This window comes from Galeopterus variegatus, unplaced genomic scaffold (genome assembly GCF_000696425.1).
Source record: "Galeopterus variegatus unplaced genomic scaffold, G_variegatus-3.0.2 Scaffold1333, whole genome shotgun sequence".
Taxonomy (NCBI): Eukaryota; Metazoa; Chordata; class Mammalia; order Dermoptera; family Cynocephalidae; genus Galeopterus; species Galeopterus variegatus.
In genome coordinates this window covers 383,390-400,852 of record NW_007727444.1, presented here as the reverse complement: position 1 = coordinate 400,852, position 17,463 = coordinate 383,390, and the positions used below count along the sequence as shown (strand labels likewise).

The 17,463-nt window shown below is 46.2% G+C and overlaps 1 protein-coding gene and 1 pseudogene across 1 annotated transcript in view; both read right to left on the bottom strand.

The window, feature by feature from the left end:
* Nucleotides 1-3,371: 3,371 nt before the first annotated feature.
* The window catches only part of TNRC6C (trinucleotide repeat containing 6C), a 49,682-nt gene continuing 35,590 nt past the window's right edge, over nucleotides 3,372-17,463 (bottom strand). Inside the window, exons 13-19 of the mRNA XM_008576338.1 lie at nucleotides 15,097-15,288; nucleotides 14,449-14,592; nucleotides 10,397-10,513; nucleotides 7,703-7,897; nucleotides 6,221-6,291; nucleotides 5,318-5,457; nucleotides 3,372-4,018 (exon numbers count right to left, since the gene is read on the bottom strand). Coding sequence (XP_008574560.1) covers nucleotides 3,658-4,018; nucleotides 5,318-5,457; nucleotides 6,221-6,291; nucleotides 7,703-7,897; nucleotides 10,397-10,513; nucleotides 14,449-14,592; nucleotides 15,097-15,288 — 1,220 coding nt within the window. The 3' untranslated portion in view covers nucleotides 3,372-3,657. The remainder of the gene's footprint in view (nucleotides 4,019-5,317; nucleotides 5,458-6,220; nucleotides 6,292-7,702; nucleotides 7,898-10,396; nucleotides 10,514-14,448; nucleotides 14,593-15,096; nucleotides 15,289-17,463) is intronic.
* Nucleotides 9,191-10,346, bottom strand: LOC103593379 (annotated as a pseudogene).

Genomic DNA, 17,463 nt, shown 5'->3' with positions numbered 1-17,463 from the left:
CAGGGAACAGGTCCTGGCAACTTGCTCCCCTGCAGTAGCTCTGGACACACCAGGCACAAAACAAACACTTCCAGGTTCACACCAGTTTAGAAGGTTAGGTGCACTTTGACTGTCCCAGCTCTGAGTTCGTCCTTCCTCTGGTCTTTAATGTCTTCTCCCGAGTATGACCCATTCAGTGCTTTCTTTCTCCACTCTCAAGAGGTTGGTCAGAGCCAGCAGTTCACCACCTTCCCATAGGGGCCAGCCTGTGGCAGGGTAGGTCCTATCTTCTTGATAGGACACGGAACAGATCCGCAGGTGGCAGGGTCTACCTTTGACCTTGCTCAAAGGAGTGGAGACAGAAAAAGACACTCATTCTGTTAAGTCTCTGAGTGAGGGGTCCCGCTGGTGTTTGGATTCTCTTCCAGAGACGACACACAATGCTGATGAAACAGAGGCACAGACACTGAACATATTTAAGGCCAGGGTGAGTGTTCTAGGAATGGACCTAGCACAAAACAGACCGAAGTGTTCTGATTTCCAACTGCCACCTGAAATTCCGCAGTGAGAATGGTGCTGCTTCAGCCGGCACCCAAGTGCCACTGTGCTCGTCCACAACACTTTGTAGAAATTAGCTCAGGCAATTTTACACAAATAAATGAATAAAGTGATTAGAACACGCAAAAGACCTTCATTGCTCTTCTCCCCGATTACTTCTGACGTCCAGTGGCCCGCCGTGGAAGTGAGCAGTGGTCTTCCGCCACGAGGCTAAGCAGGCCTGGGCCTCGCCCCACTGCAGCCCGGACAGTCACCGTTACCGGATGTGACAGGTTCACATGGATGGAGAGCCCGGAGCTCTGCTGAACATCTCAATCATTATTAGTAAGATTTAAATGTTAACAATAAAATCACAAAGGAAATGATAACATTACAAGTCAAACAACTGAAACTCTGAGATAACTAGTTACATATGTAAACTCTGAGGACACGGTAAGAGACAGGGAATGTTACAAATGGCAGGACAACTATTTTTCCCAGTTTCACATACAAAGTAAACATTGATAGTATCTGTCTGAAAAATTAAAATAACATTAATTTGAACAGCCAAGAAAAAAATTGCAATTTATTAAGATTCAACAAAGCGTTGTACTTTTGAAAGCAACTTTCGGTGCATGTTCTTCAACAATCACATTCTATGAGGAAAAACATTAAGAGCCACAAACTTGTTTTTTAATCTCAGAGTTAAAGACATCTTAAATTCAAAATAAAAGTTAAAAAAACAACAACCCCCAACAAAAACCAAAACAAACGAACAGATTCTTCCATCCCTAAGTTAAAAACATCAGGAGTTTTTCTACAACTCAATGCTAAATGGCAGCATAAGAAGCCGTATGACGGGTGCACGCACGCACACGCACACGCACGCACGCAGGCACATATATTTGATATACATATGCAGGTATACATACATCAAATATATAGAATGTATGTAATGGCAATGAGATGCGATCACTCTGAGGAAGGTTTGTTTAGCTAAATACACTACTAAACTTGAGAAAAAAAGTCTTGAACCCAGTTTGTGCATAGTTCATGATCCTCTATAAAACCAGCTTTTGTTGATCTGCAATCTTGCAGGGTTTTCTTTTTTTTTTTTTTTTGTGTGTGTTTTGTTTCGATAAAACCATTAAAAAGCTAATTAAAAAAAATGTAATGCACAAGTTTCCTGATCAAGCAGGCAGGGAGCACAATGTTCATATATTTTTTTTAAAACATACTTGAGGGTATGTTATTCCATTGTCTTTCTTCCTTGTAAAACAATCAAAACATTGATCATTTTTAAAACATAAAGCAATTTTTAATATATAAAGCACTCTTCAAACATCTATTTCTTTTGAGTCCATTATTTGGTAAATATGTAACTGCTACACATTAGAGATTAGGTATTTTTCTTCTTTGTGTTTTTTTTTCTCTTTTTTCTTTTTTTTTTTGTTTTTGTTTTTTTAAATAACATCTTCAGTGCTAGGAGATGGGTTTAAAAATACATGAAATGGTGTGGAGCTGCCCTCGGGAGCCCTGGCTTTCCTGAGAGCGCGTCCGGCATGTGCAAGACAGTGACCACAAAGCTTCGCCACCTTGACGAAGGGGCGAAAACAATCGACAGAGTCCACGACGATGGCCGAAGGGGGAGCAACACTGTCCAATCCCAGAGCTCTGAAGTAGCGCACCTGCATTCTGAAAATAGGTTTCTTTACGACGGAAGTCTTTTAAATTTTTTTTTAATTCCTTTTAAAAATTTTTTTATTTTAAAGTCTGAAGGAGAAAAAAAAGGTCTGTAAACAAGTGGGAGCCCAAACCACAGGCTCCTCCAAAAGCAGTCACAACCCATGTCCAAGTGCTTGTTTCTGTTCCATCCGCGGAACCATCCATTCTTTACAAGTATCTATGGCCACAGTTCAACAACAGTTTTTTTCTCTTTAACTTTATATTCCAAATGGAAAAAACGGTGCAATACTCTGGTAATAATTTTCTTGCATTAGTCCACAATAAAAAGCTGCTAAAGGTAGGTATACATATTATGTCTCCAGAGATATACACTGTAATTTTTAAACACAATAACAGAGTCCTTGAGTAAACATTTACACATGAATTGTCACCAGCCCTGTCCTATGAATTCTCTTTAATGTACAGGATTAGCTAAAGGAAGGGCAGGGACACTCAGTGCAAAGTTAGAAGCTAAAATAACAAACGTTTGACCAATGCGCCAAAAAAAAAAAAAAAAAAGCCTACACTATACTGAATAAAAGGGAAAACCCACAGTTAAATCCCTCACATACTTTCAAACACACGAACACAGAAAGTGCACACGGTGCAAGAGCACAAGTGCACACACACCCACACACTCACACACGCACACACGCACACACACACACACACACTCATAGGCTATGAACTTAGAAATTTTTCCTAGAGCCTGTTTCTGTGTACTGATGTCAACCTGGAAGTGTAGAATTAGACTTAGAAAGTGTTCACATTTCATTATTGGCCTGCTGGATTCAAGTATTTGCATGTTTGATATGTCTTTTTATTTTTAACTTTTAAAAAATATTTTCTGGGATTAAAAAAATGACATGAAAAAGTAATGAAACAAGGGTAATGTGCATAGGCGGATCCAGGGAAACAGAGGGCAGATCACAGGCCGCGCCTGCCACTTGCTCAGCTGCTGCCTGGCGATCAACGCCAGCCCCTGCCCTGATTACTGGCCGCCTCTGGTAATGTGCATAATCGTCACAGGCTCATTTTAAATAGGCTTCATGTCTCCCTCCCTCCCTCCCCCCGACGATAAAATAACCCTTTCCAGCCCACAATCTGAAAAGTGCCCTTCATGATAGAACTATTCTAAGCAGCTTTTATACTTAAGAAATCAAAATAACAACACACCATACAAACATAAGACAACACAAAATAAAAAGCTATGAGGAACATCCTGTTGTTAGCACGTGACACTGACCAAACGCAGCCCGCACTGTCTTGTGAACAGTTCGCAAGGGCTGCGGCGAAGGTTCGTCTTCAGTACTGGACAGAGGTACTTGAAAGGGTGCCGGCTGCTGGGCCCGGCTGGGTCCGTGCCGCCCAGGCTGGAAGGGACCAGTTCTCTCCTGGTGCCAATGACTGCAGCTCCTAGATGGACTCCCCGCTCAGCAGGTCTCCGGGCAGCAGAGTGTTCAGTGGGGTGGGGCTGCCAATCACCCTGCCATCGTCGGTGCTGGGTGGGCCCCACAGGCTGCTTGAGTACTGGGGCACCCCACCCCACAGCAGCTCACTGCTCCCTTTGCTGCCCAGGCACGGGGTGCTCCAGTGGCCGGCATCACTGCGCACCAGGCCATGGGAGCTGCCCGAGGTGCCCAGCCGTGGCTGGCTGGTCCCGCTGCTGGACTGCCAGCTGGAGGTGGGTGGCAGTGCTTGGCCTTGGGCTAAGAATCGATTCACTTCTTCTTCGCCAGCAAATTCAGCCAAGATGGTAGTGTTTCCCAGGACGCACCTACAACAGCAACACAAGTCACATGAGTGGAGCAACCCGCAGCCCTGCTGAGTCCGGGTCTCTGGCTTTCTCTATTTCTGTAATGGGAAAGGCGCAGCTGAAGGCTTCATGTCATGGGTCACCATGACATGAAGTAGTCCTGCAGCTTATGTTTTGCCATTGCTACTTCCAAACCCAGATTATGAACTTTTTTCTCATTTTAGACTTCTAGCAGCTATATCGTGTTGGCATAGAGAGTACATTTTTTAAAAAAAATTTTATTTATTTATTTATTTTTCCTTTTTTGTCTTTTTTTTACTGACTGGTAACAGGATCGCAACCCTCAGTGTCACGCCCGTACCAGGGACCGGCAACGGGATCGCAACCCTCGGTGTTGCGCCTGCACCGCGCTCAGCCAGTGAGCGGGAACCGGTCTCCACATGGGATCCGAACCCTCGGCGGGAGTGCCTCTGCGCTCCCAAGCGGCGCACTATCCAGTGCGCCACCAGGCCAGCCCTAGAGAGTACATTTTTAAGTGCGTGAACACACCATTATATTTGGGGACCATTTAGGATCAGTATAATCTGCACCCTGGGTGAAAAACAGGAGTGACTAAATCTAGTTCCCACACCTCAAGTGATGTTACTGAGCAGGTGTACTTGTATCAAAGCACATCCTAATTAATTAGGGAGAGGGGTCCGTTGTAAAGACCTCTGCTGGGCCCTGTGTGCAAATGTGTCACTCCCCTGGGCTGTACCTGGTGAAAGAGTGCTTGCTTTCTACTACCGGGCTCTACATGGACTCCTTGGAGAGTCTTTCCCTAATGGAAGGTGTAGCCACTACAACTCAGCTGCAGAAGAAATCAGCATGTCACAAGATACCTGTGTCTACCCCCAAGTCATGTGTTGAAGTCCTAACTCCCAATACCTCCAAATGTGACTGTATTTGGAGAAAGGGTCTCAAAGAGGTAATTAAGTTAAATGAGTTCATGAGTGGGTCCTAATCAAACATGACTGGCATTCTTACAGGAAGAGGATATTAGGACACAGACACACAGAGGGAAGTCCACGTGAAGACACAGGGAGAAGATGGCTGTGTACAGCCAAGGTCAGAGGCGTCAGGAGGAACCAACCCTGCCCACACCTTGACCTGGGACTTGCAGCCTCCAGAGCTGTGAGGAAATGAATGTCTGCTGTTTAGGCCCCCAGCCTCAGGTACTTTGCATGGCAGCCCTGGGAAGCTCCTACAATATCCCAAACCTAACACTCCTGGGGACTTGTAGCTATGTGGCAGGGCTGAGGTGGCTGAGAGGAAACGTACATGTGTAGAGACTTCTGGGCTTTGGCAGCTTCCTCCTTGGAGCTGTACCGGACCACAGCATTGCCTTGAGTCAGGTTCAGGTGGAAGGTGATGAGAGGCCCGTGTTGCAAACACAACGTCCGCAGCGTAGAACCATCGATCTGATTGAGGAAGCACAGGGGAACCAGCAAGTTTTCCTCTGATTTCCTTCACTACATTCTTCGAAAAAATGGTATAGGAAGTTGGGTGCACTAAATACTAGGAAAATGTTTTTCCTTAAAAGGGTTTAATAATACATGGCTTTTTGATATTAATGTTTTATACCTCTGTAGTCAGATATATGACAAAAATTTTGGATATTTTGGGAGTTAAAACTAATGAGAGGAACGGGCCGGCCCGTGGCTCACTCGGGAGAGTGCGGTGCTGATAACACCAAGGCCCCGGGTTCGGATCCCACATAGGGATGGCCGGTTCGCTCACTGGCTGAGCGTGGTGCTGACAACACCAAGTCAAGGGTTAAGATCCCCTTACCGGTCATCTTTTTTAAAAAAAAAAACAACTAATGAGAGGAAGAAGAACAGCCCCATTTTGTGTTCTGTTCTCCTCTTCACCAGAGCACAGCACCCAAGACTGGCTTGCAAAAGGCACCAGGGCCCAGGGGGATGTGTAGGTGGCTGTGGCCTTGGCTCGGAGGCATGCAGACTGGCTATCCCAATCAGTCCTGAATGGGTACAGCCAGAAGATAAGCAATTCTGCTTACAAAGGTATACTTTTCCAGTTAAGAGTAAGTAAACAATTCATTAGCAACCTTGTCTGCTTGTTGCTGCCTGAACTCGATTCTGGCAGTTGCTTTCTCCTTCAGCCTGCCTAGTGTCACCTCTGGAGTCTTCTTAGATTGTGATCAGTGACCCCGTGGGCACATACCTGGGGCGTGAGGTTTCGAAGGACGAGCCAGCTGCTGGTTCTTCCTGAGGTGTCAGTACTCCAAGCAGAACCTGCACAACAAGCCGGGGGGGAGGGGGAGAGCTTGGATGACACGGTCACCTGCCAGTCAGATGGTGTGGCCCTTTCCAAGCCTGTAGTCTCACCAAGGTGCACACAGCACAAACTACCTGTGCATGCCCTAGGAGAGCATCTCTCTCCCTTGTTTTTGGAGGCTGGCCAGTACAGAAACTGAACCCTGGACGTTGGTGTTATCAGCACCACACTAGTCGACTGAGCTAACCGGCCAGGCAAGACAGCCTTTCTCAGCTCATGGAAATCCACGTTGTCTTTTGATAAACCCAAAGCTCACAATCCTTTCAGACTCCCACCCACTGCCCCATGCAAACCCCGATTTTTTTTGGACAGTTCCCCAGCCCATGAGGCCTGTGCTTCCCTGTCTGTGCCATGAGGGAGGGTGTGGTGAGAGATGCAAGTCTCCCAGCAAGTGCTCGACCTCTCCCTACCCCAAGCCCCTATACAGCATCAATTCTATGAAAGTCTCTTGTTCGAAAAACAAAGCAAAAGGGGCCCGCCCGTGGCTCACTAGGGAGAGCATGGTGCTGACAACCCCAAGTCAAGGGTTAAGATCCCCTTACTGGTCATCTTTATTAAAAAAATAAAAAAAACAAAGCAAACCCACAAGCGCTGCTACTAAAAGGCGGAAACAGCTATTTTCAAACTACCTGTAGCTGATTTAAAACTTCAGTTTCTGAAATTCCCAGTACATTTCTTTGAGCCTTAAAGTTTGGCATGGAGCCTCTGAGGGAAAGCCTTTGGAGAGGCAATATGGTGAGTGTTGTTTTCAAACTGGTTGGGATTGTTTTGCTTTGGCCTGGAAAGTCCTTATGATCCAATGAAAGCTTGTGGAGAAGCAAATATAAAATGAAGGGCCGAGGGCCGATCCCGTGGCTCCCTTGGGAGAGTGCAGCGCTGGGAGTGCCGCGGCGCTCCTGCTGCGGGTTCGGATCCTCACTGGCTGAGCGCGGTGCTGACAACACCAAGCCACGGGTTGCGATCCCCTTACCGGTCACAAAAAAAAAAAAAAAAAAAAAAAATGAAGGGCCGACAGGAGTGGGAGGTCTAGAACAGCAGAATGGGCCTTTTCTGCAGTCCCAGCACGTGACAGCATCACTACAGAGAATGGCATTGGCCAGTGTGGGCCCTCTTGGTCCAGAGCAAACTTGCCATGTGCCGGCACACCCAGGGCTGATGCTGAAAACGCAGTGCTCGCCCAGCCCTTGTCCTGCAAGTCTCAGGTGGCCTTGGCTCCCTCTCACCCCCTCCCAGACTCCAGGGCTGGAGACAGGGGTCCTTACAAAGGAGGTGCATGGAGAAAATGAAGAGCACGTCCCCTAGAGGCTAAGCACAGCAGGCTCAGAGCACCCTCCGCCCCCCATCTGAACATAGGAGCAAGGAGCTTACCCGAGGAATAGGAGCTGGTCCAGCCCAGGGGGCTGGCGCCCCAGGTGGAGGAAGGCTTGGGATTGGTTAACCCTGGAGGTGGCCTCGTGGGTGCAGTAGTGTTTCTGGGCACCTTCCACAGTTCATGAGACAGAGAGGCTTGAGTGTGAGAAGCTGGGCCAGAGGACCACGTTGATTTAATGTCTGACAGTTTACCTAGAAAGGCAGAGAAAGGGAGCACGTGCAATCTGAGACAAAGAAGAGTCACTGCCGTGTTTGGGGAACCATAGAGGGTGCGCTCTGACACCAGTAGACTGCATGATAAAAAAAAGAAACACCAAGTAAAGCACCTGGAAGCAAGACCCTTGGGGCATGCTCTCTCTTTAATTTCTGCTCAGAGAGACAGTCTGCATGTGTCCACTGTAGACTGTGCCAGTATTTCTGACACTTAATTTGTTAAATGTACCAGACACAAATTTGCCTCGAAGAAAATAGCATTTTTGAAGTTCAATGTTAAAGCTAACTTATCAACATATTCTACTTATTCTACTGAGACACATCTCATACCATTAATCAATCAAGGTCAAAAGCACATGGCCATATCCTTTCTTCATGCTGTTCTTTAGGCGTCAGTCCCCTTCCAAAGCAGTGCTCCTGCTGACATAACCACCCTCCCCATCCACCACTGTCATCTTCCAAAGCTTCTAGAGCTGCTCTTTGTACACTGCACTACAGAAAATGGACGTGACCCAGTGCCTGGAGGTTAAGGTTCAACCCTTGGCACACTGGTTGGGGGGAAGCACTGTTTTAAGGCTCTTTGGGAGAAAAAACTAAACTCGGTCAAGATGAGCAGACCAGACCCCTGGATGACTGCTTCTACCTGCCTCACTGGCCTAGTGCAGAAGACAGGAAGCGCTGGCAGAGAGTGGTCATTGTCCCCATGCACGCTTGTGCCCCCTTCTTGGACAGCATTGCAGGGACCAAGACAACACAAATGTGAGCCCATGCACACCTGCGTGGGGTTCTCTCTCCAAGCCTGGCTGCTGGAGTTGATTGCGACTTCATGATGAACAAACACTGATCTTAGAAAAGGTGTCATTGATTGGAAAAACATAAATGCCATGAAGATTTATCTTTGATGCGAGGAAGATGGTTTTAATTCTGTTTAGCTAAATATGACCATGGAAGTATTAAAGGTCTAAATATTATGAACATTAGAAGGAATAAAAGTAATCTAGAAGCTCTTGTTTCTGTTAATCATACGCTAAGCTATACCAAAACTTTTTTTTTTAATGTATACTTTAATAAGTAGAAAGCATATAAACAATTAGGTAAGCTTGTGGAGAAGCTGACCAAGATACATAAATTAGGACATACAAGTGGCCATCTAAATTTTCTATATTTCATTTTTTTTAGTTTATTAACGTTGTCTAATATACGATTTTTTATTTGTTATTTTGGAAGTCTTTTATTGTAAAGTCAATTCTTTTGTTTGATGACAAACAGCAGCTGCAGTGATTATTCTGGACCTCCACATTGGATAAATTCAATTTCTTCTTGAGACACAAGTTTCTTTCTGTATTTCTGAGGTAATGATTTTAGTATTTCTGCAGTGTCTGGTGGACCTTGATGAATCAGTATATTTGGTGATTTACTTCCCTTAGAAAGCTGTAAAATTGCAGAAGAAATGAGATGGTACAACTGCTGATCTCAAAGCTTCTGATACGTTGGGTTTAGGATTGTCTCTTCGGTCAGGGAACCTTATTAATGGAGTATGTGGTTTGACTACCTGCACGACCCTGCTGGCAGATGCCATTTTGCTGCCCATCTTGACCTCCGAGAAGGGGCAGCTTCCAGGGCACAAAAGAGCCCTGGAGGTGACAGGAGACATGGGCAGCTGGGGTGGGCCCTGCCTGTGACATGATGTCTCAAAACGACTTTCTCCCCTAGTTACTGCTAGTAAGAGAACTCTGATAGCATTCTTACACTGGGTTTTTAAAAATCTGGATGAGAAGGTTTGATGGAATACAGAAATATATTTGAAGAAATTTATAAACAATAAAGTCTCCTTATTTAAGCTCTGTATCTATTTACAAATCTGCTACACATTTTGTTTGTGTGTCCACATCTTTACATTTTTGTCTTAAAAATTTCAGAGTCAAATTCCTCTGAAGTTTTTATGACAAATGATTCTCAATCTTCCTCTAACCTTGAAAGAAACTTCTTTGAAAGACTTGTACAGTCTACAATAACATGAAAACACTTCAGGGACTGCATTTATCCAAGTAATGGGAAGCAGCCACACTCCGGGTGCTAGGAGCTAATAGCGGGCCTTGCTAGGGTCTCCTTTATCCCTTATGGCCAACTCAAGCGACAGCAAATTCCAAGCAGCGGTCTGCCTCTACGTTTTTAAAACCTATACAATCTAGCCACGGAGGGAAAGGAGGAGAGAACACAGTAGACCACACAGTCATGTGATCTTCACGGCTCCATGGAGGAGATCTTATCACTTCCATCTCCTATGTGAGCAGGTAGATGTGCCCAAGTTCCCGCAGCTGCTCAGGGCGAAGCCCTCACCCATTTGCCATCACACCACACGGCCTCCCCGCTCAGGCAGTGAGTAAACAGACCAAGAGGAAAAGCTGGGGCCTGTGAACGCTACGTTTGGGGAAAGAAAGAAAAGGCTACCTGCATGTCGAGAGGCCAGTTGCGTACCTGCAACACTAGGTGCGGATGCAATGCTGCTGAAAGGGCTACTGTAGCCGGAGGCACTGAGCGGCCAGGCACTCGAGGAAGGCAGCGTGGCATTCTGAGATGATGGTGGGGAGGACCCTGCAGAACCAAACACGGCACTAAGCAAGGGGAGTAGCAGGTGTGTGGGTTTGCAGCTCTAACTCTGGGACGCAGGATCTCAGTCACCAAGAACAAATCCCTGCCTCAGCTGCTGTTTTTGGTAGAAGCCTGAAGGTGAGAGTGCGGCCTGGGGAGAAGAACACAAGCATCTGCCTCGTCTGAGTCCCGCAGACACTAGGGGAGGCCTGGGACGTTCCTGAAGGCCCATGAGGCAAAGGCCAGTAAACAGCACGAACTTCTCAGGACAGGACTTTAAGTCACGAGAGAAGAGAATTATCACCAGAATGTTTAAAATGCCAGGTCAGAGTTGTAAAGGGTCACACTGACTCCCCTTCCAATTAAGACAAAAATAAAAACATGGGGCAATCCTCATCCTTTCTCAGTTCAAACAATAGCCACCAAAATTAAAAAAAACAACAAAACCCCAAGCTTTTTACTGTAAATTTTGCCTTAAAAATATGAGCACTTTTTCTGACTCGGGTGTCCTATGTCTTCTCATTCATCTTTCTCTTTTGTAATATGGGAATAATGAAGAGACCTCTGCCCTAATAACTGCGTGTATGACCCTGAGTTATAACACCGCTGGCACTGCAGTTTTTATTTTGAGAAAAATCTCAGCTGCACCTGGAAGGGAGACTCGGGGTATACGGGCCATCTTTAAGACACCTCGATTCTTTGTGAAAAAGCTCAGCTCCATTTTTGTGGTTTATTTTTTCATGTCATCTCTCTCACAACTCTGTGAAGAAAGCAAAAAGCTTTGTGAAAGGAAGATGAGGATGTAGTAATGGTGGCTGTTTGGGTGACAGCAGGGTGGGAAGCAAGCTCCTGTGACTTGGGTAGTGGCTCTTGCCAGTGTGTGGACACTGGCTGTGGAGGGGATGGTGGCACAGCCTGGCTGTTACACTCATTACCAAAAGCCACGGTGGCCGACACAGGCCACCTGGGGCTGTGTACAGGACATCCTCAGGGGTATCCTCCACTGAGACACCAGGCGTGTCAGCTGTCCTGGGTTTATGCAGGGGACAGCCTATAGAGCTGATTGCAGCTGCCTTGCTGAAAGTGACTTCTTTAGAATGAAGGCACCAGAGTTGGTGAAAATTAAAATTTATTCGTATTCTGCAGGTTTTCAACTTTAAAAGGTGTCAGCTCTACTGACATCCTAAGCTACTTCCTAAACACTATTCTTTCATTTACCTCAAAATGTCATCAACCTAAGATCCCAGGATCATAGATTATTAACCCTAGGTGGTATTGCTTTAGATTTATTCGTATTCTGCAGGTTTTCAACTTTAAAAGGTGTCAGCTCTACTGACATCCTAAGCCACTTCCTAAACACTATTCTTTCATTTACCTCAAAATGTCATCAACCTAAGATCCCAGGATCATAGATTATTAACCCTAGGTGGTATTGCTTTAAGGTACTTAGATTTTAACAGTGTTCGAGTGTCTCATAAAATTACAGTTAATTTTCCTTTCTAGATGAAATGTTAGTATCAGTATGTTATGAAATAGCATGACTACATTTCACCAGAATGGTTAGTAATCATTTCGTAAGGGTTAAAACTGTAAACAACATCCAAACAAATACTGGGCTAACATAAACTTTTTTTTTTTGTCTTTTTTCTTTTTCCATGTCCGGCAACGGATCGCAACCCTCAGTGTTGCCCCCGTACTGGACCGGGGACCGGCAATGGGATCGCAACCCTCAGTGTTGCTCCCGCGCCTCGCTCAGCCAGTGAGCAGGAACCGGTCTGTATGTGGGATCCGAACCCTCGGGCGGGAGCGCCGCCGCACTTCCCAAGCGGCGCAGCCACCGGGCCGGCCCCCATAAACTTTTAATATAAATCAGAACATAATCTAATGGCAATAAAAACCAAAATGTAAGTTAAAAAATCCATACCCAATATATTCAATAAAAGAAAACAGAACATTCCATGACGAAACTATGCAAAACAAATGAGCCAATGTCAAGAGAGTTGTGGCTATTTCTCACTGTTTTCCTTCTAGGGCACATTTTCCTCAATAATATGACGGCCTTTTGTGGCTAGGTCCCCGAGCTACTTCAGAGGTGCACAAATGAGATTACTGAAAGCTGACCACATACAGAGGACAGCGCAGCACGCTGGGAGGGAAATATTAGAAAGGTCTGGCCCCGGCAGCCCACTCCTTGTGCATCACGGTGGTGGTGCTTTTAGGTAAGCAACTTCTATATGAAGCTATGTTCGCTGTGCTCCCCACTCTCAGTAACAAACCTTAACGCATTCCCAAACACAACCACGAGGGCCACCAGGGCGAAGAATGACAGTTTCTCAGGGCTTGGACTGGTCATGGGATGGAGGAGGGGCCTGGCACATGCAGCGTGAGCCAACCACTGGCTGCTGAACACCAACGTCCAGGCATGTGTACCAAGGTGGGCTTGCGACCTGCCCGAGAAGCACAGCATTCACTTGACCCTGAAGGTCAAGTCCCCCGGAGGTTACAGAATATGCACACGGAGCTTCAAGTCACCCAGGTTAGATGGCTGGCTGATGACTTGAATATCAGAGCTGGAGATTCCATTTTCTTGCTTTATCTTGATGGCCAATGCATTTTTTAGGCTTAGATTCTCTCCTGTCCTTAAGTCTATCTCCTTTACTGTGCAGGCTATGGAACTGGAAGACAGCTGTTTAGCTCTGTCCAGAATTCATGTATTTTTCTAGGCTGCCTTGATCACATCATGGCACAGTTGGGCAGATGGTGAAGGCCACCCACAATGCCCCCAGTGCCACCCAGAGGACGAAGGATCACTTGATACTTCATCTAGGCACTGCTTGGGAAGCTCTGCTGTATACCAAGCAACCTCGATTCTTTCCAACTTCTCTTAATACCTGAATCAACACACCTGTATCACACTTCTCCACAATCCTCAAAACACACTGGCTCACTTTTACCGTTCTGGCATAACCCTGCTGCCATGCTCAGGTGTGGCTTCTGGCTTGTGCCTTGCCCTGTCCCCTGTCATCTTATACAGGCTCCTTTTCCTTACCATTCCTCTGTCCCTGACAGAAGAGACACCCACAACGACTCTGCACTAAGAAGCAGCTGCATCAAAATCTGAGGAATGCACAGGAAGGGTAATCTATATTTACGTGTGCTTTCTATACAAGCCACAGATGCTTTTAGAAGCCTATCACTTTAAAGAACCATAGAAGCAAACACATTGCCCCAACAGGTCATTTTTTAAGTGGGAAAACTAAATTAATGTTTTGGGAACCAAGCTCTTCTTTCCACATAATAGAATGTAGATGACAAAACTTTCCTGCAGATGGTGCTCCCAGCACTTCCTCACTTGTAGGCCTGAAGGAAGAGTGAGTCACTTCCCTTCCCAATGTCATGTCTGAACTCTGTGTTTCTGTTTTGTAGCTTCAGAGCTCAGCTCATCACTTCTCCTCTTCCTGAGGAGACCCTCAAGTCTGACAGAGGATGTGGCAAAAATTAGCACCATGATTTGTACCAAGAAAAAAGTCCTAGGGATGAATTTCAATCTTTTTACCAGACTTTTTGTGGAAAAGAAAAATAGAGTATGGATGAGTAAAGAGTCAACTCAGTTTCAATTCAGAGTAAAGAGATTTCAAGAGGAAACTTTTCATTAAAAAGCTTGATGGTTAATATTGTGACTTTATAACACGATGCTTAAAAAATGATAAAACATGATATATTGATAAACCCAGCAAACATATCACAATCAATCTCCATTTCCTCCATAAGCACTACCCGATGTCTTCATATGCTGCTTCAGGTGACAGACAAAGGCACTCATCAGCCATGTCTTACACCACACCTGCCTTACAGCCCAGACTGTCACAGAGGATGTCTCCGAACGAGTCTAGAGAGAATTCCCACAGAAAGGCAGGCAGAGCACCCCCTCTCCTCACCTCCACTCTTGAGGAGGTAGCGGTTGACATCCTGGATGGTGGTATTAATGGTAGGCCCAGTGGGGACACTGCCAGGAGTGACATCAGGGTCATTCTCGGGGTCAATATTCTGAAGTCCTTTCCATGGAACTCCAGGATGGAATTCTGTTTATGGAAACCAAATGAGAAGCCACATAGTAGAGCACCTTTGCTTTGCTTCATAACATACATTTTTTTTTTTTTACCTATTTGTGGACATTTTTATAATCTGCTAATTAAAATAAGAAGCACTCTTTAGACTCTCTTTCATTACATCAATCAATTCTTTGGAACGAACTAGAACCAGGTATTATAGCTACCACATTAAGATAGTTTTCATACAGGGTCTGAACGATTTTACAGATGGAATATAGTGTCCCTTGCCCAGCCTCCCTGCTACATCCTCCCACTCCTTATACTGAACTAAGGGGCTACAGAAAAACGTTTGATACACCAACAATACCCTAAACCGATCTGACAAATGGATTTCCAATGAAAATACCAAAGCTATTGACTTAATACTTCCAAATTCCTTAGCTCAGATTCTGGTTCCTCTCAGGCCTGACCACTCTTCTCAGACCTGGAGCATGTTCTGATCTGCTGTTGCATAGAAATGTTGCAGGGTCTTACCTGGGGGCCAGTTGATGCTGGAGCCATTTGAGATTTTATCACTGTCAGATTTGGCACGTGACCAGCTATGGGGAACAGCTACGGGAGGACTGGCTGGTGACTCACTGTTCGGGATTAAATCGTACCGACCATAGGAGTCGTCCATGGAGGACTTACCTGGAGGCCCAATGCTTAGACCTCCAGAGATAGCACCTATGGCGACAACAGGAAACAAAGAACTGAGTGAATACTCCCCGCGTGAGACCCTGAGGGACTTCCCTTCCAGGTCCTATGCCTTGTCCTTCTCAAAGTTACATGAATTGTAAGACTCGGTGTGTCCACGGTTCTCCAAGAATCAGTGACTGTTTCAGTTTTGCCCAAACTTTGCCCTTGAAAGACCAAACTCTTGAAGAATCATTTTAGTCTGTCAAGTTGGAAATCTTCATAAAATGGGTATCTGCGCCACAGGAAGCTGTCCATAATAAACCTTTTTGGGGACAACTTAGCTATCAAATTTGCTGTTGCCTCTGTGTCCTTCCCTCTCTCTAGTCTGCTGCCCTTACGATGGAGTTTGGATGTGTTGTCCCTTCCAAAACTCATGCGGAAATCTGATCCCCAATGTGGCAGTGTTAGAAACTGACTGAGTCATGGGGGAGGATCCCTCATGAATGGATTAGTGCTCTCCCTGGGGGAGGAGGGGTAGTGAGTGAGTTCTCGCTCTATTAGTTCCCACGAGAGGATCCCTCATGAATGGATTAATGCTCTCCCTGGGGGAGGAGGGGTAGTGAGTGAGTTCTCGCTCTATTAGTTCCCACGAGAGCTTGCTGTATATAAGGACCATGGCACCTCCTCTCTCTATCTCTCTTGCTTCTTCTCTCTCTCTCTCTTGCTTCCTCTCTTGCCATGTGATCTGCTTGTACCCACCGGCTGCCTGCCGCTTTTCCGCCATGAGAAGCAGCCTGAGGCCCATGCCAGATGCAGCTGTCCCAGAATCGTAAGCCAAATAAACCTCCTTTCCTTATAAATTACCCAGTCTCAGGTATTTCTGTTATAGCAACACAAAATGGGCTAAAACAGAAAATTGGTACCAAGGAGTGGGTTGTTGCTATACAGACACCTGAAAATGTGGATGCATCTTTGGAGCTGGGTAATGGGCAAAGGTTGGAGGAGTTTGGAGGACTCAGAAGAAGAGAGAAAGATGAGGGAAAGTTTGGAATGTCTTAGAGACTTATGTGATGGCAAGCAGAATGCAGTAAAGGCCATGTGGATGGTGAGGTCTCAGATAGCAATGAGGAACTTATTAGGAATTGGACAAAAGATGACCCTTGCTACACCATAGCAAGGAATCTGGCTGCATTGTGTCCATGCCCTTGGACTTTGTGGAAGGTAGGACTTAAGAATTGTGAACCAGAGCATTTGGCAAAAGAAATTTCTAAGCAGCAAAGCATTAAGGATGCTGCATGGCTACTTCTAACAGCCTACTCTGAGTTATGGCAGTAAAGGCATGACATAAAGCCAGAATTTAAAAGGGTAGCAGAGCATAAAGATTTGGAAAATTTGCAGCCTGGCCATGTGGTAAAGAAGCGGAGAGCAGGAGAACAATGCAAGGGTGAAGCAGATAAACTGGTTGCTAAAGACATTACCTTGGCAACGAAGCAGCCAGATGCTAAGAGCCAAGACAATGAGAGAAAAGCCCTGCAGGCATTTCAGAAGTCTGGAAGTGTGCCCCACCCATCACAGACCCTGAGGCCTAGAAGGACTGAGTTATCCCAGAGGACAGACGTGGGGCGCAGTTGCCCTTGGGATCCTGCTCTTTACATCCCAGCTGCTCTGGCTGGAGCAGCCCCAAGTGTGGTTCATGCAGCAGCCATGGAGAGTAGAAGCCTGAAACCTCGGTGGCACCCACATTGTGTTAAGTCTGCAGGCCAGCAGGACGTGAGAGCAGTGGAGGCGTGTCAGCCTCCACCCAGATTCCAGAGGATGTATGGAAAAGCCTGGGGGCCCAGGCAGAGACCTGCCACGGGGGTGGAGCCACTGCAGAGGACATCTACTAGACTAATGTAAAGCAGGAAAGTGGGGTCAGAGTCCCCACAGAGAGCCCCCACCAGGGAAATGTCTAGTAGAGCCAATGCAGCAGGGCTGCCGCCAGGACCCCAGAACTTTGGGGCCACAGGTAACATGCAACGCAGGCCTGGAAAAGCCACGGGCACCAGTGTGGCCCACTGGGCTCTGCCTGGCAGAGCTGTGGGAATAAGGCTGCCTGATGCTTTGGGGGCCCAGATGCCCAACTGTGCCCAGGATGTAGGAGTTGGAGTCATAGAAGATTGTTTTGGAGCTTTAAGATTTAATGTCTGTCCTGCTGGGTTTTGGACTTGTTTGGGGCCTGTT